General features: G+C 33.2%; 1 protein-coding gene across 1 annotated transcript; it reads left to right on the top strand.

Moving 5' to 3' along the window:
* The first annotated feature begins 12,000 nt into the window (after window positions 1-12,000).
* Window positions 12,001-16,191, top strand: LOC134718889 (toll-like receptor 4). Its single transcript, XM_063581738.1, has 2 exons — window positions 12,001-12,056; window positions 13,558-16,191. The coding sequence occupies exon 2, from the start codon at window positions 13,573-13,575 to the stop codon at window positions 15,730-15,732; it is 2,160 nt and encodes a 719-aa protein (XP_063437808.1). The 5' UTR covers window positions 12,001-12,056; window positions 13,558-13,572; the 3' UTR covers window positions 15,733-16,191.
* Window positions 16,192-21,692: the final 5,501 nt, after the last annotated feature.

Below are 21,692 nucleotides of genomic sequence, written 5' to 3'. Positions count from 1 at the left end.
CTTTTTACATGTGCATGATTGTATCCATATAAAATATATATAACATAAATAATATATTTATTGACTTGAAGTATAACTGGTGTATTAATGTCTTTAAAAATAATAAAAAAACAGTTTCCTAAGATTACGTTAACCCAAAAAAAGTCCCCCTGTCATAAGGCAAGTTGATTGTATTGTACATAGAAAAAACCAGTGAATCTTTCTACATGTCATTTGCAAAATATCCAATGACGTTGTAAGAGTCATAGTAAACATACACTTAAACATCAAATATATATTAAATAATATTACTTGATATGACTGTCCATATGTTTTGTAAAAAATCATATAACATAACTTTTATTAGTCGAACATTCCTTTTTTATTGCACTCGTTAGGAAAAATAGAGAAAACATGGACTCTGTTTGCCTTTTGGTCAGATATGTAATTGTATGTCCCTTTCATCTACAAAAGGTCTACGATTTAGCAAATTATCATTATTAGGCTCCTTTCCCATCTCTCTTTATAGTTTGGCGTTGTAGTGTCAAATCGAAGCACACGAACACATATAAATGTTTCAATTCTTTTAGTCTTTTAAATTGTTGTTTGATACCACTCAAAGCAGTCAACCTCAGTTGCTGCTTTTCTAGTCCATTTGTATTGTTCAAATACACCAACCTTATTAGAAGCTGTTTACCCTCTGTCAAAATGACAGAAATATACAAAATGGTTATGTAATATTTGGGTAGAATATAAGTCTGACACTTCCTTTTCTGACGCATCATAGCTCAACTCAAACCTGGCCAAGCACTGTATGTTTGATAGATGTCAAGATTTTGAGTAGTATCACCTTTACATTTTTCAATTTTTAAAATTGTTTGTAGAAGGTTGTACTGTCCTACCTGAAGAATTTATTGGTGGTAATGTTGCTTGTCCTTGTCCTGCTCCTGTTGCTGTATTCTTAAAAAGTTTCTATATTCCTTATATATATTATTTGTTTTATTGTAATTCTTGTCAAGTTTACTAGTTTATCTTTCGCCTTCACTAATCTTAGTGTCGTATGACTTGGTCTGTGATTAATATCATGACAATATTTATTTCATATACATCAAAATAGTTGAAAACAAGAATGTGTCTTTAGTACATGGATGCCCAAATCACAAGACTAACAACATGAACAAAGGCCAGATAATCCTGAATTTGGGACAGGCGCGAAAATCGGAAGCTTACACATGTTATTTTAAAATCTTAAACCCCCTCTCCCTTTACCTCTAGCCAAAGAAGAAAAAAATCAAACACACAGCAATACACACAGTAAAGCTTTGTTCAAAAGAAGTCTGAGTCTGATGTCAGAACAAACAACCTTGACCGAAAACTTAAACCTGAAGTGGGACACAAGGACGATCGGATGAACAGACAAATGGACCACAGACCAGAAAACATAATGCCCACAAATGGGGCGCAACAACAAAACTGGGTCCATTTTTTTAAATTTCACTTTATTTTTACACATGATTATAAAACTATTCAAAACATAACCTTTAAAAAGGTAACAGACATGTCAGTTGCTTACAGACTTCAGGCACTTTTTTCTATTAATGGGACGGTCAAATAACCATATATATATATTATGCATGTATGTACGGATATATGGATAGTTTACTGTTCTCTTACCATCAAATTTTCCAGAACTTTATGCGCATTACCAACAAAGACGCATGCAATTGGAATATAGGTAGTTTCATTTTCAAAATAAATTTTGTGTTTCTTGCCAATTATATGAATTTAAGCAAAATAATCTTTTTAATTTGCCTAATATAAATCATGGATCCGACCCTAATACCAGAGAGTGAAGATTGCCCCATTCAAACACTAGATTTTGAATTGATAATAAGCAGAAACATAAGAAATGTAAAGATGTTGTTATATATTGGTCTATCTAAATTTTCACAATAAAAAAAAAATGTTCTCAAAGTTGTTATTGACTCCCTTACAGGTGTAGTTTATTGCATTCGGATTTTTTAAAGATATTTACCGAGATATACTTATGGAAATAATATTAGGAATACATGTTACATTCATAACCAAAAAAATAAAGTTCCTATAGGCATAAGAATGTATAAACTAAACTTTGTCAGATGAATATGTCCAATTTAAACGGCATATTTCAGCTTTTTATTGCTCCGATTGGCTATGAAAAATATAAAAATAAACTATCGCACCAACCTTGCACCAAAAAAATATTTTATCCGAAGTTTGATATGTATAAACTTGTCAAAATGTGAAAATTTCTAATTGGTTCAAGCATGATGCGGTGGTCAAAATTTGGAAAAACCATCCAAATTTCTGTATTTTTGCTTATTTTCTCAATTATGACGTCATTTGCACCTACCATTGTGACGTCATTGAACATTTTGTTGTTAAATTAAATCATTTTTTTTAAATCATTGACTCATATTCTGATAATTTATGGAGAAAAATCTGCTCTGTTCGAATTTTTATTATCTTGTAAATTTGGGGCCATTTGAGGCCATTATAGCCCCTACTCTAAATTATTTTCCAAACCAAGAGACTCGCCTAGAATATCAAGAAACTCGCTATCAATATCATAGCGGCTTGATCAGTTTATATACTAAGTTCTGAATGTCCTAGTAACCCTATCCCCAAGGGTGACTGGGGTATAGAAATATAGGCACTTGGTCTTCTCCCGACCGGCAGTAAAACGCTTGCCGAAGTGGGGCGTCCGTTTGGCTGTGCGGGATGTATCAAGTTCGCAGTCACGTCCGGTCAGAAGGGGGACTTTAAATCCGATGCCTCGTGTAAAGGGAGTGCCACGCTCTTTGCACGTTAAGAACCCTTGCAACAACTCTTTGAGGGGTCCGTAGGTGGCCTGTTGCAAGGTCAAAATTTCTGTCCCTATCCAATATACCCTCCTTTTCCGGTGGCAGTCCAAATTTCTCCGACCATCATCCCAGATGGCCTCTATTGTATCAACCTACCTATTGTATTTATTGTGAACTTGTTCTCATCCTGAATATGCATGAACTATTTGCCACTGGACGTTAAGCAACCAACAATCAGTCAATCCTAGTAACCCTTAACGGACTGTAACAAACAAAATATGTGCTGACGAAGGCTGACCTTTGTCCGAACTCTTAAGATGTTCTATATAACTCTACTGGACATATAAATATAATTTGGCAACTGCTGAAGTCTCACTGTACAGACAAGTTCAATAGTTTATAATAGTGCTCATTTGCATATTTGAAATGTCCTACGCTTGAAAAATGTATAGAACATTTAGACAATAATTTTATGTAAAATAGCTTACAAGTCAAGATACGAAACATTTGAGTTCAGATAAGTGAAGTTCTCGGAAAAGAGAGAAGCATTCACTTTTAATGCCGTTTCTATTTATGTGTTCAACTTTCATAGTTAACTTAATAAATTAAAATTGAAATTAATTGTTATTACATGGAAACAAAGGTTGAAACGTTTATACGAAGTGTTGCCCATATATTAATCTAAATCAATTTCAACAACTGTGTTCAAGCTTTTTAACTTGTTTTTTTAACTTCTGTTTCAAGTGCTGCATGATAATAAAAGGGGTTATAACTACGAGAAACAGAAAAAAAATATAAGGTATTTTTTTTCAATCATTAACGAAAGTGAAAAGTGAAATAGTAATTTGCTTTTAGATGGCACTATGTTTAAATTAGGCAAAGAAACAAAAAACGGTGAATTGTTCTCTTGCCTGAATTATTCACTTGTAAGTTGTTTAAACTGATTACGGCGGTTGTCCCTTTTCCGTAAAAGTTTTTACTTTTGTTTTTCTCATTGTGTGTATATATATATTGCATATAGCATTTATTAACAATATCAAGAATAAAATTGAAAATGGAAATGGGCAATGTATCAAAGCGACAACAACCCGACCATAGACAAAAAACAACAGCAGAAGGTCACCAACAGGTGAGAAATTCCTGCACCTGGTGGCGTCCCTCAGCTGGCCCCTAAACAAATATATACTAGTTCAGTAATAATAAACGTCATACAAATTTCCAAATTGTACAAAAAAATTAAATTAAAATAATACAAGACTAACAAATTTGTTAAAATAATCTGAGAAGCCATCGTACTTTGACTAAAACCTTGGTGCATACCTTATTAGAAATAACCCCGAAACCAAAAGCTACTCTTTTCTTTTTCTTTATTGTATATTGTTTCAGGGTTGCAAATAAATTGATGTTGACGATCATGATCAGCATTATCACTGCAAAGCAAAAATAATAAAAAAAAAAATGAGCATCTCTTTAGTTTCAAAATCATTAAACATGAGAAATATAGGCGGAGTTGTATAGATAACGCACTCGTATCATTTTTAATAAGTGATAGCCTGTCTTAATTTTTCCTACCTGATTTTATGTTGAGAATTTGGTAAACCAAAAATAAAATTAATTCACGAATTGTATGTTTAACACTTTTTCTCTGACTTCTGGTCGATATAAGCTTTTAAATTTGAAGACCGTGTTAAAGGAATGTCAAAAGACACAATTATTTTCAAATAAAAACTACCAGTGTTTCCAAGAGTCTAATTTACGATTACATCTTTCGTGTAAGTGCGATCACAATTTGTCACTTTCTCAAATTTCAAGCTGTGACCAAGGTTTACTTACCTTTGTTGCGGTCCTTGGTATAAATTGTGCGATTGATCAATTACGGACAAACGAATTGGATCAAAGTAAGCAAGTTCGCATAAAGGTGAATATTAAATGCCTATTTTTTTGTAGCTTCTTAAAAAAAAAGAAGATGAATAGGTTTTTTATTTGCACTCGATTCCTTTATAATGGTTTCACTTATATCCTATGTCAAATTATCATAACACCATAGGACCAATACTATAGTTGTATGTCTGGTAGTAATAAAATCAAAACACAGCGCTAATGTAACACAAGGACCCTAACGCCATGCAGGCTGGTTAACTGGAATTTAATGTTCATTTTTTCACCTTTGTGCAATCACGTTCTTTGTTTTCAGTCTTGCGTCTAATATTAAGTTTTTAGTTAGACCTTTTTGAATAGATCTGTAGTCTAGATGGGGATTATCTTCTATAATTGACTGCAGTAGCTGATCTAAATCATCATCACATATTGAGCTATACTGTTCTGATGTCGACAGACCATGAAACCTTAAACATTGAGATATTAACATAATGAAGCATAACCGCAGATAAGAAATATTCCTTAAAAAATCTGCAGTATTAAACATCATCAAGCTTATAGTCTAGAAGGAGCATTAAAGCTTGTTCTTTATCTGTTTTCGGTGATTGTCAGAAAGGTGTCGCGTATCTATTAATCCTCAGGTGTTACTTTTGAATGATAATTAGATGCCTACTGCTCAGCTGCTCTATAGACACTGCTGTCAGGATATGTAGTAATATGTCTTACTTCAAAACCGTGCCTGTACAGTTTGGATAAGCTCTCACTTGCACTCCGCTGCTCATTTCCTATGCTTTCGACCATCTGTAAGTTTTGTGTACTTTCACAATTTTTTTATTGATGTTTTCATTACTATGATCCTTCCCATGACTGCATAGTTCATTTTTTGTGACAAGATTGATTACTAGCTTTTTATTTGTCATGTTTTCAACAACAACATAATAAATTTGGGTTGCTCACTGAAATGGAGTTTTACCAATACCGCTGTATAGGGGATTATTATAACATCCATCGCCTTCAACATCAATATGAGATTCTGGATGACCCCGCATTTTATTTATTGATTTTAGTTCAGTTCTTATATCAGCCATATCAGCTACATTTTGAATTTCAATCTTGCCCAGTGTTGTTGTCCAGGCATCTCACCAACTCGTATAACCACACAAGCTTTTCTGAATCCACCCAGTACAGCAGTCCAATTCCATCTTGGGTGCTAGAATGAGCTAAGTTGTAATAAATTCCAGCAAGGACTTTATCCAGATTTACTGTCTGGTCTATTTAACATGCTCTCTATCTCATGTTTAGTACTAATATATCTATTACACAAATCGCATGGTGTGTGTATAACTGGTAGATCGTAAAGTGTGATCTTGTCATATCGTAACCTAAAATCCATGGTTGTAGTGTTTTGGAAAAGCCTTTGAAGAGCAATGTTCAGCAAACTTCTGTTACTTTGGATATACATTATTTTGAATGGAGGTTTCCCCTCCCCACTACATGTATGTAAATCTGAATGTGTTAGTTTTCATTTGGAGGAGGAGTGTGAAATAAACTTTTAAAAGCTTGGGGGGAGAGTCGATCTCGATTGAAAAAATATATAAAGCAGTCCAATCAAATTTGATTCCCATTTTCAGAATACATTTTTATACGACCGCAAAAATTTAAATTTTTGTCGTCGTATATTGCTATCACGTTTGCGTCGTCGTCTTGTGTGGCGTCCGAATACTTTTAGTTATCGCACTTTAACTTTAGTAAAAGTGAATAGAAAATCTATGAATTTTACAACAGAAGCAGTACCAGCAATAGTGGAAACTTAAATCCCAACCCGGGTCAAATGAGTCAATACAACAGTAGCAGTACCAGCAATAGTGGAAACTTAAGTCTCAACCCGGGTCAAATGAGTCAATACATCTACAACAGTAGCAGTACACTTTTCAACCTCAGGAGCAACCCATACAACATCAGGGGCAATCCATTCAACCTCAGCAACAACCAAGAAGGTCGCAAAGAATCCGTAACCGTGTAAATAGACTTAATCTTTGAACTTACCTCTGTGTGAGTATACCGTCGGCAATCACCATGATCAGTATCCCATGTTGTGATTTTTTTTAATTCAGCTGTTCTGCTTAAAGATAGCAAGCTAGTACAGTAGTTGCGTCTTTAAAATGTAATGTTAATTTTCTGGTAATCACATCACTATGTATCAATGTGTGGTATAGAGCAACCAATTCCGTATCGAAAGATGAAGTGTTCAGATAGTTCCAATCATAAAGAGCAATTACTTCACTCTTAATATCAACATTATGTTCGCACAACCCACAAGGAAAGTGCATCATATCGAATTGGTTAATATTTTCCATAGCATTTACAACTTTGTCTTTTAACTGTAGAAATTCCATCTTCAAAGTTTTATTTTTTTATTTCTGATGTATACATATCAGGCTTATATATCCTTTCGGTAATTAAAAGGTCAAGAAGTCAGCCTTTTCTTAACTAATTTATTGGTTTATTTTGCAATGAGTGTTGTAAATGCAAATGAAGCAAGGCAGCAAGGCAATACGAAAAATTAATAAATGTTAACTGTAATTCTAATCAACTTTTACATTTATATTTGTAATGTTCAAGGTTTCTATGTTCTTTTCAATCGTATATAAATCTAAGTTAAGGGGTTGCTGACTGTTGTACCTTTATTTGGATTTACAAATAATCTTGATGCTATGTACATCTTTACATTGACACATGTGTTTTCTGGTTTATGATCTTATTAATTATGTGTATATCTGTGATGTTTATTGTAGTGGTTAGATTATTTGTACATTTGTTTTTAACGATATTCAACTTTTAATATTCAACTTTTAGCCAACATGGTTAGTGTATGTTATTTAGGAATATGTCTTCCATGGCAACATTAATAGAACTCTTCTTGGCTATTGTCTTGATATAAATCCAGACATAAAGAGTTGTCAACGAATTTGGGTGGTTCTTTTACTTTAGATTTAGGGAGTTAAATGATTCGATTTCATGCACAAATTGCTTAGGAATATAAAGTGTATTTTTCCTCTTGATACTCATCCTATATTTTATATAGTTCATGCTTTTGTGAGCGTCTCTTGTCTTTGTACTGCTTTGACTGCATATATAATTCTTATTTTTCATTGTGTCGTTGAGTATTTTTCAGGCGTGGGGCAGCACGACTTCCTGGTTCGATGGAAAACCCAGCCGCTTTACAGAGTTTATGATGTATTCTCCAGGGCCATTATTTACATTGTGTTAAGCTGTTTGTAAATCTTGAAATCTGGAAACTTTATAGCATGTCTAATTCATAGTTTTTCTGGACAATTGTTTTCTTCTTGATTGGCTGGACTAGATTTAGGGAGTTTAATGATTCGATTTCATGCACAAATTGCTAAGAAATATAAAGTGTATTTTTCCTCTTGATTCTCATCATAAAGTTCATGCTTTTGTGAGCGTCTCTTGTCTGTGTACTGCTTTGACTGCTTATATAATTCTTATTTTCATTGTGTCGTTGAATATTTTTCAGGCGTGGGGCAGTACGACTTCCTGGTTCGATGGAAAACCCAGCCGCTTTACAGAGTTTATGGTGTATTCTCCAGGGCCATTGTTTACATTCCGTTTAGCTGTATGTAATTTTTTCTATTCAAATCTCTTAAAATTATGATTTTCAAACAGGGAATATTGTATTATTTCTGTACCAAAATATTTAGTACAAATCAAGTACTGTAAAATACAAATACCCAAATATTACAATAATTTTAAAGTAAGGAAATAGTACTAAACATTAAAAGTAAATTTCCAGTACTAAATGATTTTAGTACAGCAATAGTACCTTTGCAAAAGTAGCTGTGAATGTATTGTCAATATGGTCCTATGTTAAACGAAGTCCTCCCGTTCGCGTCCGTCGTGGAATAAGGATTGAATTAAATTTAAACAACACATGATCAGCACCGCACAATAATCATAAATAAGGCCGTTAGTTTTTTCATTTGAATCGCTTACAATGTCAATTCGGGGCCGTTAATAGCTGACTATGATGTATGGCTTTTGCTCAATGTTGAAGACCGTACGATGTCTTATAGTTGCAAATTTCTGTGTTATTGTGAACAATTGTCCCATTAGCAATCATACTGCATCTTCTCTGTTTGGTGTGTGTGTGGTTGCATTCAATTCAACGGTCCTCTAAATGAAAACAATTATTATTTATATATATATATATATATATAACAAGTCAAAAAGGGTACAACATCACCATAAAATAACTATAAAATATACAAATATTAGATATTTCGGATAACAGATATCCTTCTTCAATAATAGCACGATGTCAAATGAATCATGTCAATTCAAATTGAGACTCTATCAAAATCTTGATTTATACAATTTAAGCGAACGCTGGAACAATTTTAAAATTTCCAAACACACCGCAAAGACTACAGAAATATGCCAAAAATAAAAATAGTTATTTACGATGTGAAATGGCACAACTTAGGATTTCCAAAGGATGTTACAGTTGAGATGTAACAACTGCATTGAGGGCAGTCCTCAAACAAAAAAATCAAAATAATCAAAAATGTCCTTACCGATCCAGGATGGTATAAATTAGACAACGGTAGGGCAATTACAACGGAAACTACATATTAAAGCCTTCCAAACGAATAGCAGTCTAATTAATAGTGATTGAAAAAAAAAAAAAAAAAAAAAAAAAAAACAATTTTGTATATTGAGCTTAAATAATTACATCCTTTGGAAATTGAGCTTAAATAATTGAACGTGGCAACGTACTTATACATCATCCCGAATCAATGAAAACCTGTAATTTAAACGGTAATTTTAAAAATAATTTCGAACTGTAAAGCCAGTACAAAATCCGGCGTTGTTTGAAACAGGTGGTCACAGGAAAATGAGGGACTCGTTCTATGTTTTTTCATTTATGCCCTCTGGGGAGACTGTCCGTAACTTTCTTATCCAAAATCTTTCCCGAGCGACTCTGTCGACCTTCGACCAACACTCGTTGTGGTCTATGATCGTGATGGTAAGGTTTTTGAGATCAGCTTGTGTGTGTCCAGGTGATCTCAAATGACGACTTACGGGTAGGTCGGGCTTGCAAGTGTAGTCACTTCGATGACCATTCATGCGTTTGTTAAATGGCTGCTCTGTCTCGCCAACATACTGCATGCCACATCGACACTGAAGGAGGTATACAACATTCTGGGTTTTGCAAGTTACATTGCAATATATAGTGTACACAGACCCAGTCGAGTGGCAAGTGAATGTTTGAGTATTCAGTATTTGTTGACAAGTCAGGCAACGTCTGTTACCACATGACTTGCACCATCCTGCAGTTGAACAGCTTTTATTTGAGGAAACGTCAGCTCTAACAAATAAGTCTTTCAGACTTGCTGGTCTCCGAAAGACTTATTTGTTAGAGCTGACGTTTCCTCAAATAAAAGCTGTTCAACTGCAGGATGGTGCAAGTCATGTGGTAACAGACGTTGCCTGACTTGTCAACAAATACTGAATACTCAAACATTCACTTGCCACTCGACTGGGTCTGTGTACACTATATATTGCAATGTAACTTGCAAAACCCAGAATGTTGTATACCTCCTTCAGTGTCGATGTGGCATGCAGTATGTTGGCGAGACAGAGCAGCCATTTAACAAACGCATGAATGGTCATCGAAGTGACTACACTTGCAAGCCCGACCTACCCGTAAGTCGTCATTTGAGATCACCTGGACACACACAAGCTGATCTCAAAAACCTTACCATCACGATCATAGACCACAACGAGTGTTGGTCGAAGGTCGACAGAGTCGCTCGGGAAAGATTTTGGATAAGAAAGTTACGGACAGTCTCCCCAGAGGGCATAAATGAAAAAACATAGAACGAGTCCCTCATTTTCCTGTGACCACCTGTTTCAAACAACGCCGGATTTTGTACTGGCTTTACAGTTCGAAATTATTTTTAAAATTACCGTTTAAATTACAGGTTTTCATTGATTCGGGATGATGTATAAGTACGTTGCCACGTTCAATTATTTAAGCTCAATTTCCAAAGGATGTAATTATTTAAGCTCAATATACAAAATTGTTTTTTTTTTTTTTTTTTTTTTTTTTCAATCACTATTAATTAGACTGCTATTCGTTTGGAAGGCTTTAATATGTAGTTTCCGTTGTAATTGCCCTACCGTTGTCTAATTTATACCATCCTGGATCGGTAAGGACATTTTTGATTATTTTGATTTTTTTGTTTGAGGACTGCCCTCAATGCAGTTGTTACATCTCAACTGTAACATCCTTTGGAAATCCTAAGTTGTGCCATTTCACATCGTAAATAACTATTTTTATTTTTGGCATATTTCTGTAGTCTTTGCGGTGTGTTTGGAAATTTTAAAATTGTTCCAGCGTTCGCTTAAATTGTATAAATCAAGATTTTGATAGAGTCTCAATTTGAATTGACATGATTCATTTGACATCGTGCTATTATTGAAGAAGGATATCTGTTATCCGAAATATCTAATATTTGTATATTTTATAGTTATTTTATGGTGATGTTGTACCCTTTTTGACTTGTTATATATTATATTTTGTAGTGTACAGAATCATATTACATGATCCATCGCCCTGTAAGATTGATCGTTGACTATTTATTCAGTCATTTTATATATATATATATATATATATATATGTTCATATAGTCTTATGCTCAACCAAGCTGGCGGCCATCTGCAATTATGGATCAGCTTTAAAGTAAGAACGATGGTTCAGCACATCATAAGTTACATGCATACAATGTTTGGTATCATTCCATTTAGTGGTTCTCATAAAGAAGACACATGTTTGTACGTCACATATGGTCATTTGTTAAACTAAGTCACCGGCTGGGGGCCATGTTGTTTTTTTTTAATCGTAGTCTCATTTACAACTATTGGTAAACACCTCATAAGGAACATTCATGCAATGTTTGGTTTCATGCCATCCATTGGTTTCCTAACGGAGGTCCAAAATGTCAAAGATAACTACGACGAGAACGACGGACATCAAGTGATGAAAAAGCTCAGTTGGTCCTTTCGGGCCAACTGAGCTCAGAAGCGAATCAAATTTATAATTTCAATAAATTTTGATGGTTGAATTTTTAATATATATGTTAGTAAGATATCACAAGTTTGACAAACAATTATGAATCATTTCCGAAAGTTTCAACGTCTAGGTCTAAAGTGTTTATGACAATAATCTATATAATATGATCACGTGATATCCGACCATTGATTTGCAATAAGTCTATAAATCAACACATCTCCATTGTCTTCCATTATTTTCTAAAAATTGAACTACATCAGGTAAGATTGATTTAAACAATTCAAAATTTGGTGACTATGTGGAACGCATCTATCCCATCGAATTGGAGATAAAGGATACTACAGATACAGTTAAGTCGGCTTCATATCTTGACTTACATCTAGAAATTGACAATGAGGGTCGGTTGAAGACAAAACTTTTCGACAAAAGAGATGATTTCAGCTTTCCAATTGTGAACTTTCCATTTCTTAGTAGCAACATTCCAGCAGCACCTGCATACGGGGTATATATATCCCAATTGATACGATATTCCCGTGCTTGCATTTCCTATCATGATTTTCTTGATAGAGGGTTACTGCTCACAAGGAAGCTATTAAACCAAGAGTTCCAAATGGTGAAGTTGAAATCATCCCTTTGTAAATTTTACGGACGCCATCACGAGTTGGTTGACCGTTATGGAATAACCGTTTCACAAATGATATCGGATATGTTCCTTACGTCGTAACTACAATCCCCTTCCCTTTCATGAATTTGACCTACCGAATTAGACTATTTACCGGATCTGTAATCAAATAAGCAACACGACGGGTGCCGCATGTGGAGCAGGATCTGCTTACCCTTCCGGAGCACCTGAGATCACCCCTAGTTATTGGTGGGGTTCGTGTTGTTTATTCTTTAGTTTTCAATGTTGTGTCATGTGTACTATTGTTTTTCTGTTTGTCTTTTTCATTTTTAGCCATGGCGTTGTCAGTTTGATTTAGATTTATGAGTTAGACTGTCCCTTCGGTATCTTTCGTCCCTCTTTTATAGTTGTATTTCTCTATTAAATTATTGACGTTAGACTTTAATTATTAGATTATTTAATTTCAAACTGGTAAAATAATATTAGCAGTACCAATGTTTCTGCCCCAGATTCTTATTTCGACTGTAAGTGTCTCTTCGGGGATGCTTGAGGCCAAACTATCTCGAAATCCAAATTTTAAAAGGCATAGATAGAAGTACTATTAATGCGATTGTAAAGCACGAATTTTCTTACGATGTTTAGTTTCGATTTACATGTGTTCATATTTCATTTTAATCCAAAATACCATTGGTAAATAAAAGTAACTTTGATCATTCATACATTTAAGTTAAAAATCTGTATCGTTTTACCTCATAGGGGGGAAACACATAGTCAACGAGTCTACTTATCGAGGCGATGTGTTCATTATTGTATGCTGGATGCAGACGCTTCTATTACAGAACTAAATATTATATAAATTGTGCTTAGTGCATAGATTTATTTTGCCATACCAAACACTCTAATTTGTTTAGAAGCCATCCTTGAAAGTTGTACATACCATTTGTGAACGTTTGTTATACACATTTAAATGCATAAATGCCACCGGTGCAGAATGTTATCGCTGTGTTGATTACCTATATGGACTTTTGCTGTTTTCTGCTTATTGGTTGGGTTGTTGTCCATTTGACACATTACCAATTTGCCTTTCTCAATTTTTAAATTACATTTGTATATATCATGATATTATTTATTTATTTTAGAATTTCACAAGGTACATGATGGCTTCGAAAATTACTTTCACACATGTTGCAATTGTTCTTGGTATTTGCCAGAATGTTGTCCTTGCAATTTGGTTACCATGTGATTTCAATGAAAAATGTCGCTGCACCAGTATTCCACAACATGCTGAAAGGGATAGAAAAGAAATGCTGAATGTCGATTGTTCAAATAGAAAATTAAAGGAAATACCAGATTTACCATCAAATGTTTATACTTTGAGTTTGAAAAAGAACAATATTAAAGTGATACACGATGACACGTTTAGTCAATTAAGAAATCTTTCTGAATTGGATTTATCGTTTAACAAAATCACACGTCTAAATATATTCTCTTTCAACGGACTGTCGAATCTCCTAACCTTGAATCTGAACAATAATCCCTTAATGTACAGTAAAAACGCAATTCCAACTGAAGTTTTTAAATCGTTGATTTCCCTGAAACATATATGTATTAGACATATTACTCCAATTGGTAGTTCATTACCAGAAGTAGCGCTATCAAACTTGAAATTGCTCGAATCATTAGAAATAGATATTCCGTTATCAATAACGCCACGCACAGTAATTTTCGGGAAACGTTTAGACTCTTTAGAACATCTTGAAACCATTAAAGTTGGTCAATGCCTATATTTTGCTATTAAAAACGACACTTTTGTCCATCTGGTTCATTTGAAGAACATATACATTGACATATTGTGTGTGATTTCAATTCTACCTGGAGCACACTATAGTTTGAAAAAACTGCACAAAATAGAAATGCATTTTTTCTACAATAATGATATTTTTCCAATTCGTGATGCAATTAAAGAATTAAGTCTGACACCTGTCCAGGCAATCGTTTTTAAGAAGACATGTTCGCATGGAAGAGAGGATCCATTATACATGTGGAGCGCCCTGGCATTGGGTTTAAACGGTTCGTCAGTAAAACATTTAAAACTTACAGATAACAACCCAGTTTGTCTTTTCCCAGTATCAAAATGGTACCCAGCTCCGCCATCTTTACTAACATTGAAACTGCCAAGTAACAAACTTGACCGGTTCGCATTGGATTTGACAAATATACAGAAACTAGTTTTACGAGACAATAATCTTGGGAATTTTCTTCGTTTGAAATCTTTTAACAAACGGTCGGAAAGCAATTCCAAACTAGAATATATTGATTTATCTGAGAATAATATTTACACATTGATACCCTCTATATTCGAGGGACAGGAAGAATTAAGATTTATCAATATAAGTAACAACCATTTACAACAAGTTTTATTTGACGTGTCACGGTCAAATAATTTAAGTTTCTTAGATTTATCCAACAATTCAATCTCAGCTTTTGATCCGAATTCAATGAGAATGTTTGATTATATTTCTTTTACTTCTAATCTTACGATTTATTTAAGGAATAATTCATTACAATGCACATGCAAAACATTGATATTCTGGAAATGGGTAGTCGGAACTCGTGTTAATGTATTCTACGACCAACAATGTTCATCGGAGGATGGAGTTGTTATTCGATTCATGTCTATACATAAAAGAATTCAGGAGTTAGAAAAAGAGTGCATATCATATGTCATTTTCATCATCATTGCTTCAAGTGTTCTGATGGCTACTCTAATTTGTATCGTTGTTGCCGTTGTTCATAAATACAGATGGAAACTTAGATATATGTTTTACCTTGCTAAAAGCAAACATCGAAGACAAGAGGCAAGCACTGATTTTAAACAATATGTGTATGATGCTTTTATTTCTTACTGTGAACATGACAATTTATTTGTTATAAATGATTGCATTCAAAATTTAGAAATGAACAGAAACTTCAAACTATGTTTACATCAACGCGACTTTTTACCAGGTGAAGAAATTACGACTAATATAACAAATGCAATACATGAAAGCAAAAAGACTATATGCATTGTAACGAAACACTTTTTTGATTCTTATTATTGTATGTTTGAGTTTAATATGGCCCGAATGGAAAGCATGTATTCAAGGGATAAAGGGAACATTATTTTTCTGATATTTTTAGAGCAAATCCTACCTCAAAATATGCCCCTGATATTGTTGGAACTTGTCCAAAAAGACTCTTATATTGAGTATCCAAATGATGAACAAGGAAATATTGTATTCTGGGAGAAAATAGACGAAGCATTGTGCCAATAACATTTATTGTGGTACACGAAAACTACACGTAGATAAGTCTGTAAAAATCGACAGAGCGTTTTACTGACGTTATATGGTTAAGGAAATAATACGCTTCTTAATGTTCAAAATACGTGTTTGTCAATCTGCTATTTTACCAATGAAATGTTCCGATAAAATGTGTTAAAGAGACAACAACCCGACCAAAGAGCAGACAACAACCGGTAACCACCAATGGGTCTTCAATGCAGCGATAAACTTTCGCACCGAAGGCGTCCTTCAGCTGGCCCCTTACCAAATATGTATACCAGTTCATGGATAATGGACGTCATTTTAAACTCCGAATTATACACAAGAAACTAAAATTAAAAATCATAAAAGACTAACAAAGACCGGAGGCTCCTAACTTTGGACGGTGCAAAATACAGCGGGGGTAAACATGTATATATTGTGTAAAAAAAATTGTGAACAATAAAATAGTCCGATTAGTTTTATTCAATTTGTTTTGTACATCCTTAATACGAATAAATATTTTAAAAAAATAAAAAAGGCATTTGGAACAAAAAACTTATTTACAAGTAGACCATTCTTTTCAAATAGATAAATATATGTTCATTGAAACACTTGGATTTGATCAGCAACAGAAAGAAAGTTGGATCATAAAACTAATGCAAATTTCCAAATTGGTTTATATATCTTTAGTTTGAAGTTGATCAGAAAAGGAGATGACAAATGATGTCGTTTGCTAATGATGCTCGCTCTTCTTGTTTTTGAATTTTTGCCAGATATTCAAAATTCTCCGGATTTAAAAATGTAGTGCCAAAACGAAAAATATCAATCCCTACTTTTCTTTTTTTAAATTTATTACATATAGTTTAAAAAGCCATATTTGAAAAAATTCTATGAAATCGTTGTTATTTTCTATATTTGTTTAAAGAAAAGTGTGCCAATGTTTAATGTATGAAAAGTCTAGAGGGTAATTTGTTCGCCAAAGTTTTAATGTCCTATATTTAGAAAACAAGCACACGGACCCTTCATTTTCTTCTGCTATTTCAATGTCATTGTTGTACATACAATCAATTAAATGACATAATTTTAAAAAGCTTGTTATTTTGAAACAAAGAAGCGAACATCATTAAGAGATACATTTACCTTGAAATTTTCTGTGAACTTTGAGCAATTGATATTCCTTTGATGTGACTACTGTACTCTGTCATTCACTTTCGTCAACAATTTTGTTTAACTTCAGAAGAAAGGTTGTTCTCGTTTTTATTTTCGCTTAGAGTAGGAAAAAACATGGATGAATTTTTAAATTTTAATACACGGTTGATGACACAAGTCCTTTGACAGCTAACATTTTTATGAATCTGTTTATCCGATTCTACTTATCATGTTATATTGTCATCATTTCGTGCGTTTAGGACTACGGCTTGCCATGCAAGACCAAGCAACAACACATTAATACATTACTACTTACATACATAAATGACGATGTGAACGTTTTCCTAACGATTTAGAATATCACTAATTATTTCAATGCCATTTGGAGAGTAAAACATAAATCAATGATTTTAGTTGTCGACGCCATTTCAAGCATTCAATAAAATATGATATTGCAACTCATACCACATCTTCCTATATCTATCTGATTTCTTTAAGTGGATGATTTAATTTGATTCGATTTTTTTGGTGTTTTAACGACACTTTTGGGCTATTTCGTGGCGGCCAGTTTTTATTGGAGGAAAACTGACAATTTTTGTCAATTAAGTAGATGATAACTCATTATAAATTATACAACATGTATGTACAGTATATGTGCACTACTTATTGTCGTTCGTTGTCATTTGGACATACGTTTAAGTTTATTTTCTACATATATTTCGATGTCTCTTGTATGGTTAACATTTAAAACATTATCATGGTGTGATGAACACAAATACTTGTTGTAGGAGGCAATCAATTTGCTTGTACCAATAATAACGTATTTTCCAGTGATAATGGAATTTATCCACCTTGTGTTTTCCCGTTTTATCCTCTTTGTTGATCCGAATTTGTTTGTTTGTGTTTGTTCCTCCTATGCATGAGAAGTTAGTGTTATTCACGTAAACGTTATGTCTGTAATAAAACTGAAAATTAAAATGTAGAATATTTCAAAGAGACAACAATCCGACCAAAGAGCAGCTCTGATATTTATACATATGTTATCAAGATGTATTAACGTAAACATAAAAACAAATTTCTCAATGTATTTGTCGTTGTTATTTCGCCTCTTATCTTCAAGATACAGTTGTATGTGTCTTTTCTTGAATATACCGTCTATTATATTAAGAGACATTATGTGTTTTGGCATTGGTGTTTGTGTGCTTTAGTCCCTCATTATGTTAAAGGTTTAGTTTACAGTTTATGTTTCATTAACAGAAAACATAAAACGCTTCTTTATTTTGGTGTTAACTTTCAAGAATGAAAACCACATATATTACACATGTAAGTGGACATGAACGTGAAAATGGTAAGGACGAAAGATACCAGAGGGACAATCAAACTAATAAAAATTAACACCATGGCTGAAAATGAAAAAGACAAAATACAAACAATAGTACACATGACATAACATAGAAATCTAAAGAATAAACAGCACAAACCACATCGAAAACTAGGGGTGATCTCGGATGCTCCGGATGGGTAAGCTCATCCTGCTCCACATGTAGCACCTGTCGTGTTGCTAATGAGATTACAAATCCGGTGAATAGTCTAATTCGGTAGGTCACATTTATGAAAGGGAAGGGGATTGTAGTTACGACGTAAGGAACATATATATCCATTATCATTTTTGAAACGGGTTTTTCCATAACGGTCAACCAACTCGTAATGGCGTTCGTAAAATTTGCGAAGAGGTAATTCCAACTTTACTACTTGGATCTATAGATTTTATAGCTACCTCGTGAGTTTTCAAATGCTGTATATAGAATTAAGGATTAATTTAAAAAATAATCTTCTAACCTTTCCCGATTACCTGTCATTTCCCTATTTATTGTAGGGGTTTATCGTTTAAACTTTCTATGTAGTGTATTTGCAAAGCATGTTGACTTTTACTATTTCGCAATGGCATTTCCATATTCATTCCGTTTAAGTTTTTAAACATTTCCTTGGTCTGTTGGTATCTTTAGACATTTTAAAAATGTTGTTTTGGAAAATGAAATATTCAGATTAACAGGAAGATGTTAATAGGGTCACGAGGAAGAAATACCATGTTTATCCACTTTAAAAAAGTAAATATACTTTCAATTACGTTAGGGAGGAAATGATTATGGATTGAATATTTTAAGTCGAATAATAATAAACAATAACCAATACAAATACCGTTAAAGACAATACCACACAAACTGTTTACACTTTATAAATTAACTCTTTTACTTCATTTAACATGAATCACATGTATTTTACACGCTTTATTCCAACATTACATAAACATTGCTATGGTTGTCAGAAAGTCATTTAAAATGAGAAATGAGTTTCATTATTAACACTTAATGTAAGTCACAATGACTCAATATTTAATATTTAATCATGTAAAGTTGTGTAAGCGATAACAAGGAAGATAGGCAAACAATTTCAAACGAATGTTATCACCCATACGTCAAAGTAGTCACCATCATTGTAAAAGCAAACGAGTTTGAAAGAAACGAAAGTCTACAGAACAAAACGGAAAACTAAAGATGTAGAAACACTTAACAACACCAATAGTATGAAGTGACATCAGGACCGGGATGCAGTTATTGCCTCGCTTGTGATCCCGTCTTGTAATATCTTACAAGGCTTACGTTACGAAGCCTGTGTGTGCTGGTGCGGCGTAAAGCAATCACAAATCAATCACGCAATCCTACTTGAACATACTATTCGTCAACGAACCGATTAGTTAAAGTCTTTATCATAGAAACTGTATCTTTTTGATAATTTGTATTCATAAATAGACTCTCCCTTTTGGTAAAAGCGTTTACGTAAAATGAATGAATTGACAGACTAGTTGTCTTTTGAAAAAGAATAAATACATATTGTTATAATATCTAAAATAGATCTCGCTTTGGTATAGCCTTTTTATGCTTATATATCTCAATGTGAAATTGAAAGACCTGGCCTTTTTGAACTTTTTGTTATTGTAAAGAAGTTGATGGAAATCCGAATCATCTGAAATTTAGGAAATAAGAGTTACCATAAGTATTCTAACTATTTTTTTTAATAATTTTACCTCAAAATATTTAAAAAGCGGTAAATTAGATAATCAGGCATACTGTTTACTTGTTCTTTGGTGTAGCATGTTTACACATGCAGCAATAGATTTTAAGCGTACCATTTTGTATTAAAAACATTGTCAATTATTTCTTTTTGAAAATTTTCGATTTTCTATAGGGAATATTGATATAAAGAGTTGAAAAATCAAAAGTTTTGAAGGAATTATTTTCAGAGAAAGATTGATATTTTAAATAATCTACAAGTTCTTTAGAGAATTGTATAATTCATAAATTAATATTCGAATAAGCTTGTAAACAATTTCACAGTATTTCTGAATACCTTTTGAGAAAACAATTTCATTTCAAATTCAAGTTAAGATAGTTGATAAATAGATATCTTATACTCTCAAGCCTAACGATCGATACACAATTATGCCTGTCTTTGGACTTTATATTGTTGATTGAGCGACATGCAAATATGGACATCCGTAACTATAGTATAAATGTTTAAACCTAGTAAAAACTTACGGCACACATCACTGAAAAAGAATTGAAAGCGTAATCGGGGTTTTTTTGTAACTTGATGTTTTAACTGTTCATTATGAAAGTTATTCATCATCGTAAAAAGAGCTTGAATGAGGAAGTATTTAGACAGATTTATCGGTTCTACTGTAATCTATCTTATAATATAACACATTTGTGCAATCTGGTCACGTTTTTAACGATCGTTGATTTTTTTTATAAAAACAAATATTATCAAATCAAAATGTTCATTTCCTCTCTTTAATTACTAGCATATGGACCACTCATGGTAAGATATGTGTTACTTCAATACTTTAAAAAAAGACAACTTATTTTTTCAAATATAAAAAGGAGAAGAGTTGAAGAAGTATTATAAACAGGGAGTTTTCCACGCACTATTCTGGTACGGTTCACAATTTCAATTCGCCTAGTATTCGCTGGCTCTAAATAATAAATGTATTATAGTAAACATCTTCGATACAACGTATGGTTAAAAAGGGGGATCATATCAGTGTTTCTATATTGGAAGCTTGAGTATAAAAATATTGTCTCTAGAACCGCAAATCAGGCAAAGTCAATGCAAAGAAGGGGTGTTCGTTATGGTATGTGGGATGTACACATATTAGTCGAATTAAGTGTATAACTGTTTTAACCTTGGATTCCAGCTTGGACTTCAAACATTAAAAGTTTTCTGGTTATCTTCCTTTAAGTCGCCATTATTTTTAAGGAAATCAAATCAAATGTCAATCTCGTGCACACCCAATGCCTTCAAAACCTGATAAAAACAAGTAATTATAAATATAAAATGAGAAATAATTAGCAGACGATGTCCACCTTGGTTATCGAAGTTTTTATTGGACACCTTTTTCTTCATGACAAAGTGAGGTATAACTTTGTTTTATTATTGTTAATCCAGTTGCTCAACGACGACCATATTTTGTATTTAGCTGTTTGTTTGGCGTTAACAATTTCATGTTTCAAATTGAGGATATCAACTCAATAGTTTTGTTCCATTAAACTTGACCGAATTGATCAAAACCAATTTTATTCTCTGTAGCTTGTCCCATACGAATACAAACACGATTACATTTGTATATTAAAAGATACCTTTCATTTCTTAATTTGTGTTTTTAGAATTCCACAAGGAACATGATGGCTACGACATGTGATAAAGAACAATCAAAATATTGAAATATACATTAAAACAATCAAAGGATTCTAAACATTCAA

This window comes from Mytilus trossulus, chromosome 5, assembly GCF_036588685.1.
Source record: "Mytilus trossulus isolate FHL-02 chromosome 5, PNRI_Mtr1.1.1.hap1, whole genome shotgun sequence".
Classification (NCBI taxonomy): domain Eukaryota; kingdom Metazoa; phylum Mollusca; class Bivalvia; order Mytilida; family Mytilidae; genus Mytilus; species Mytilus trossulus.
This window is presented reverse-complemented; position numbering and strand designations above follow the sequence as displayed.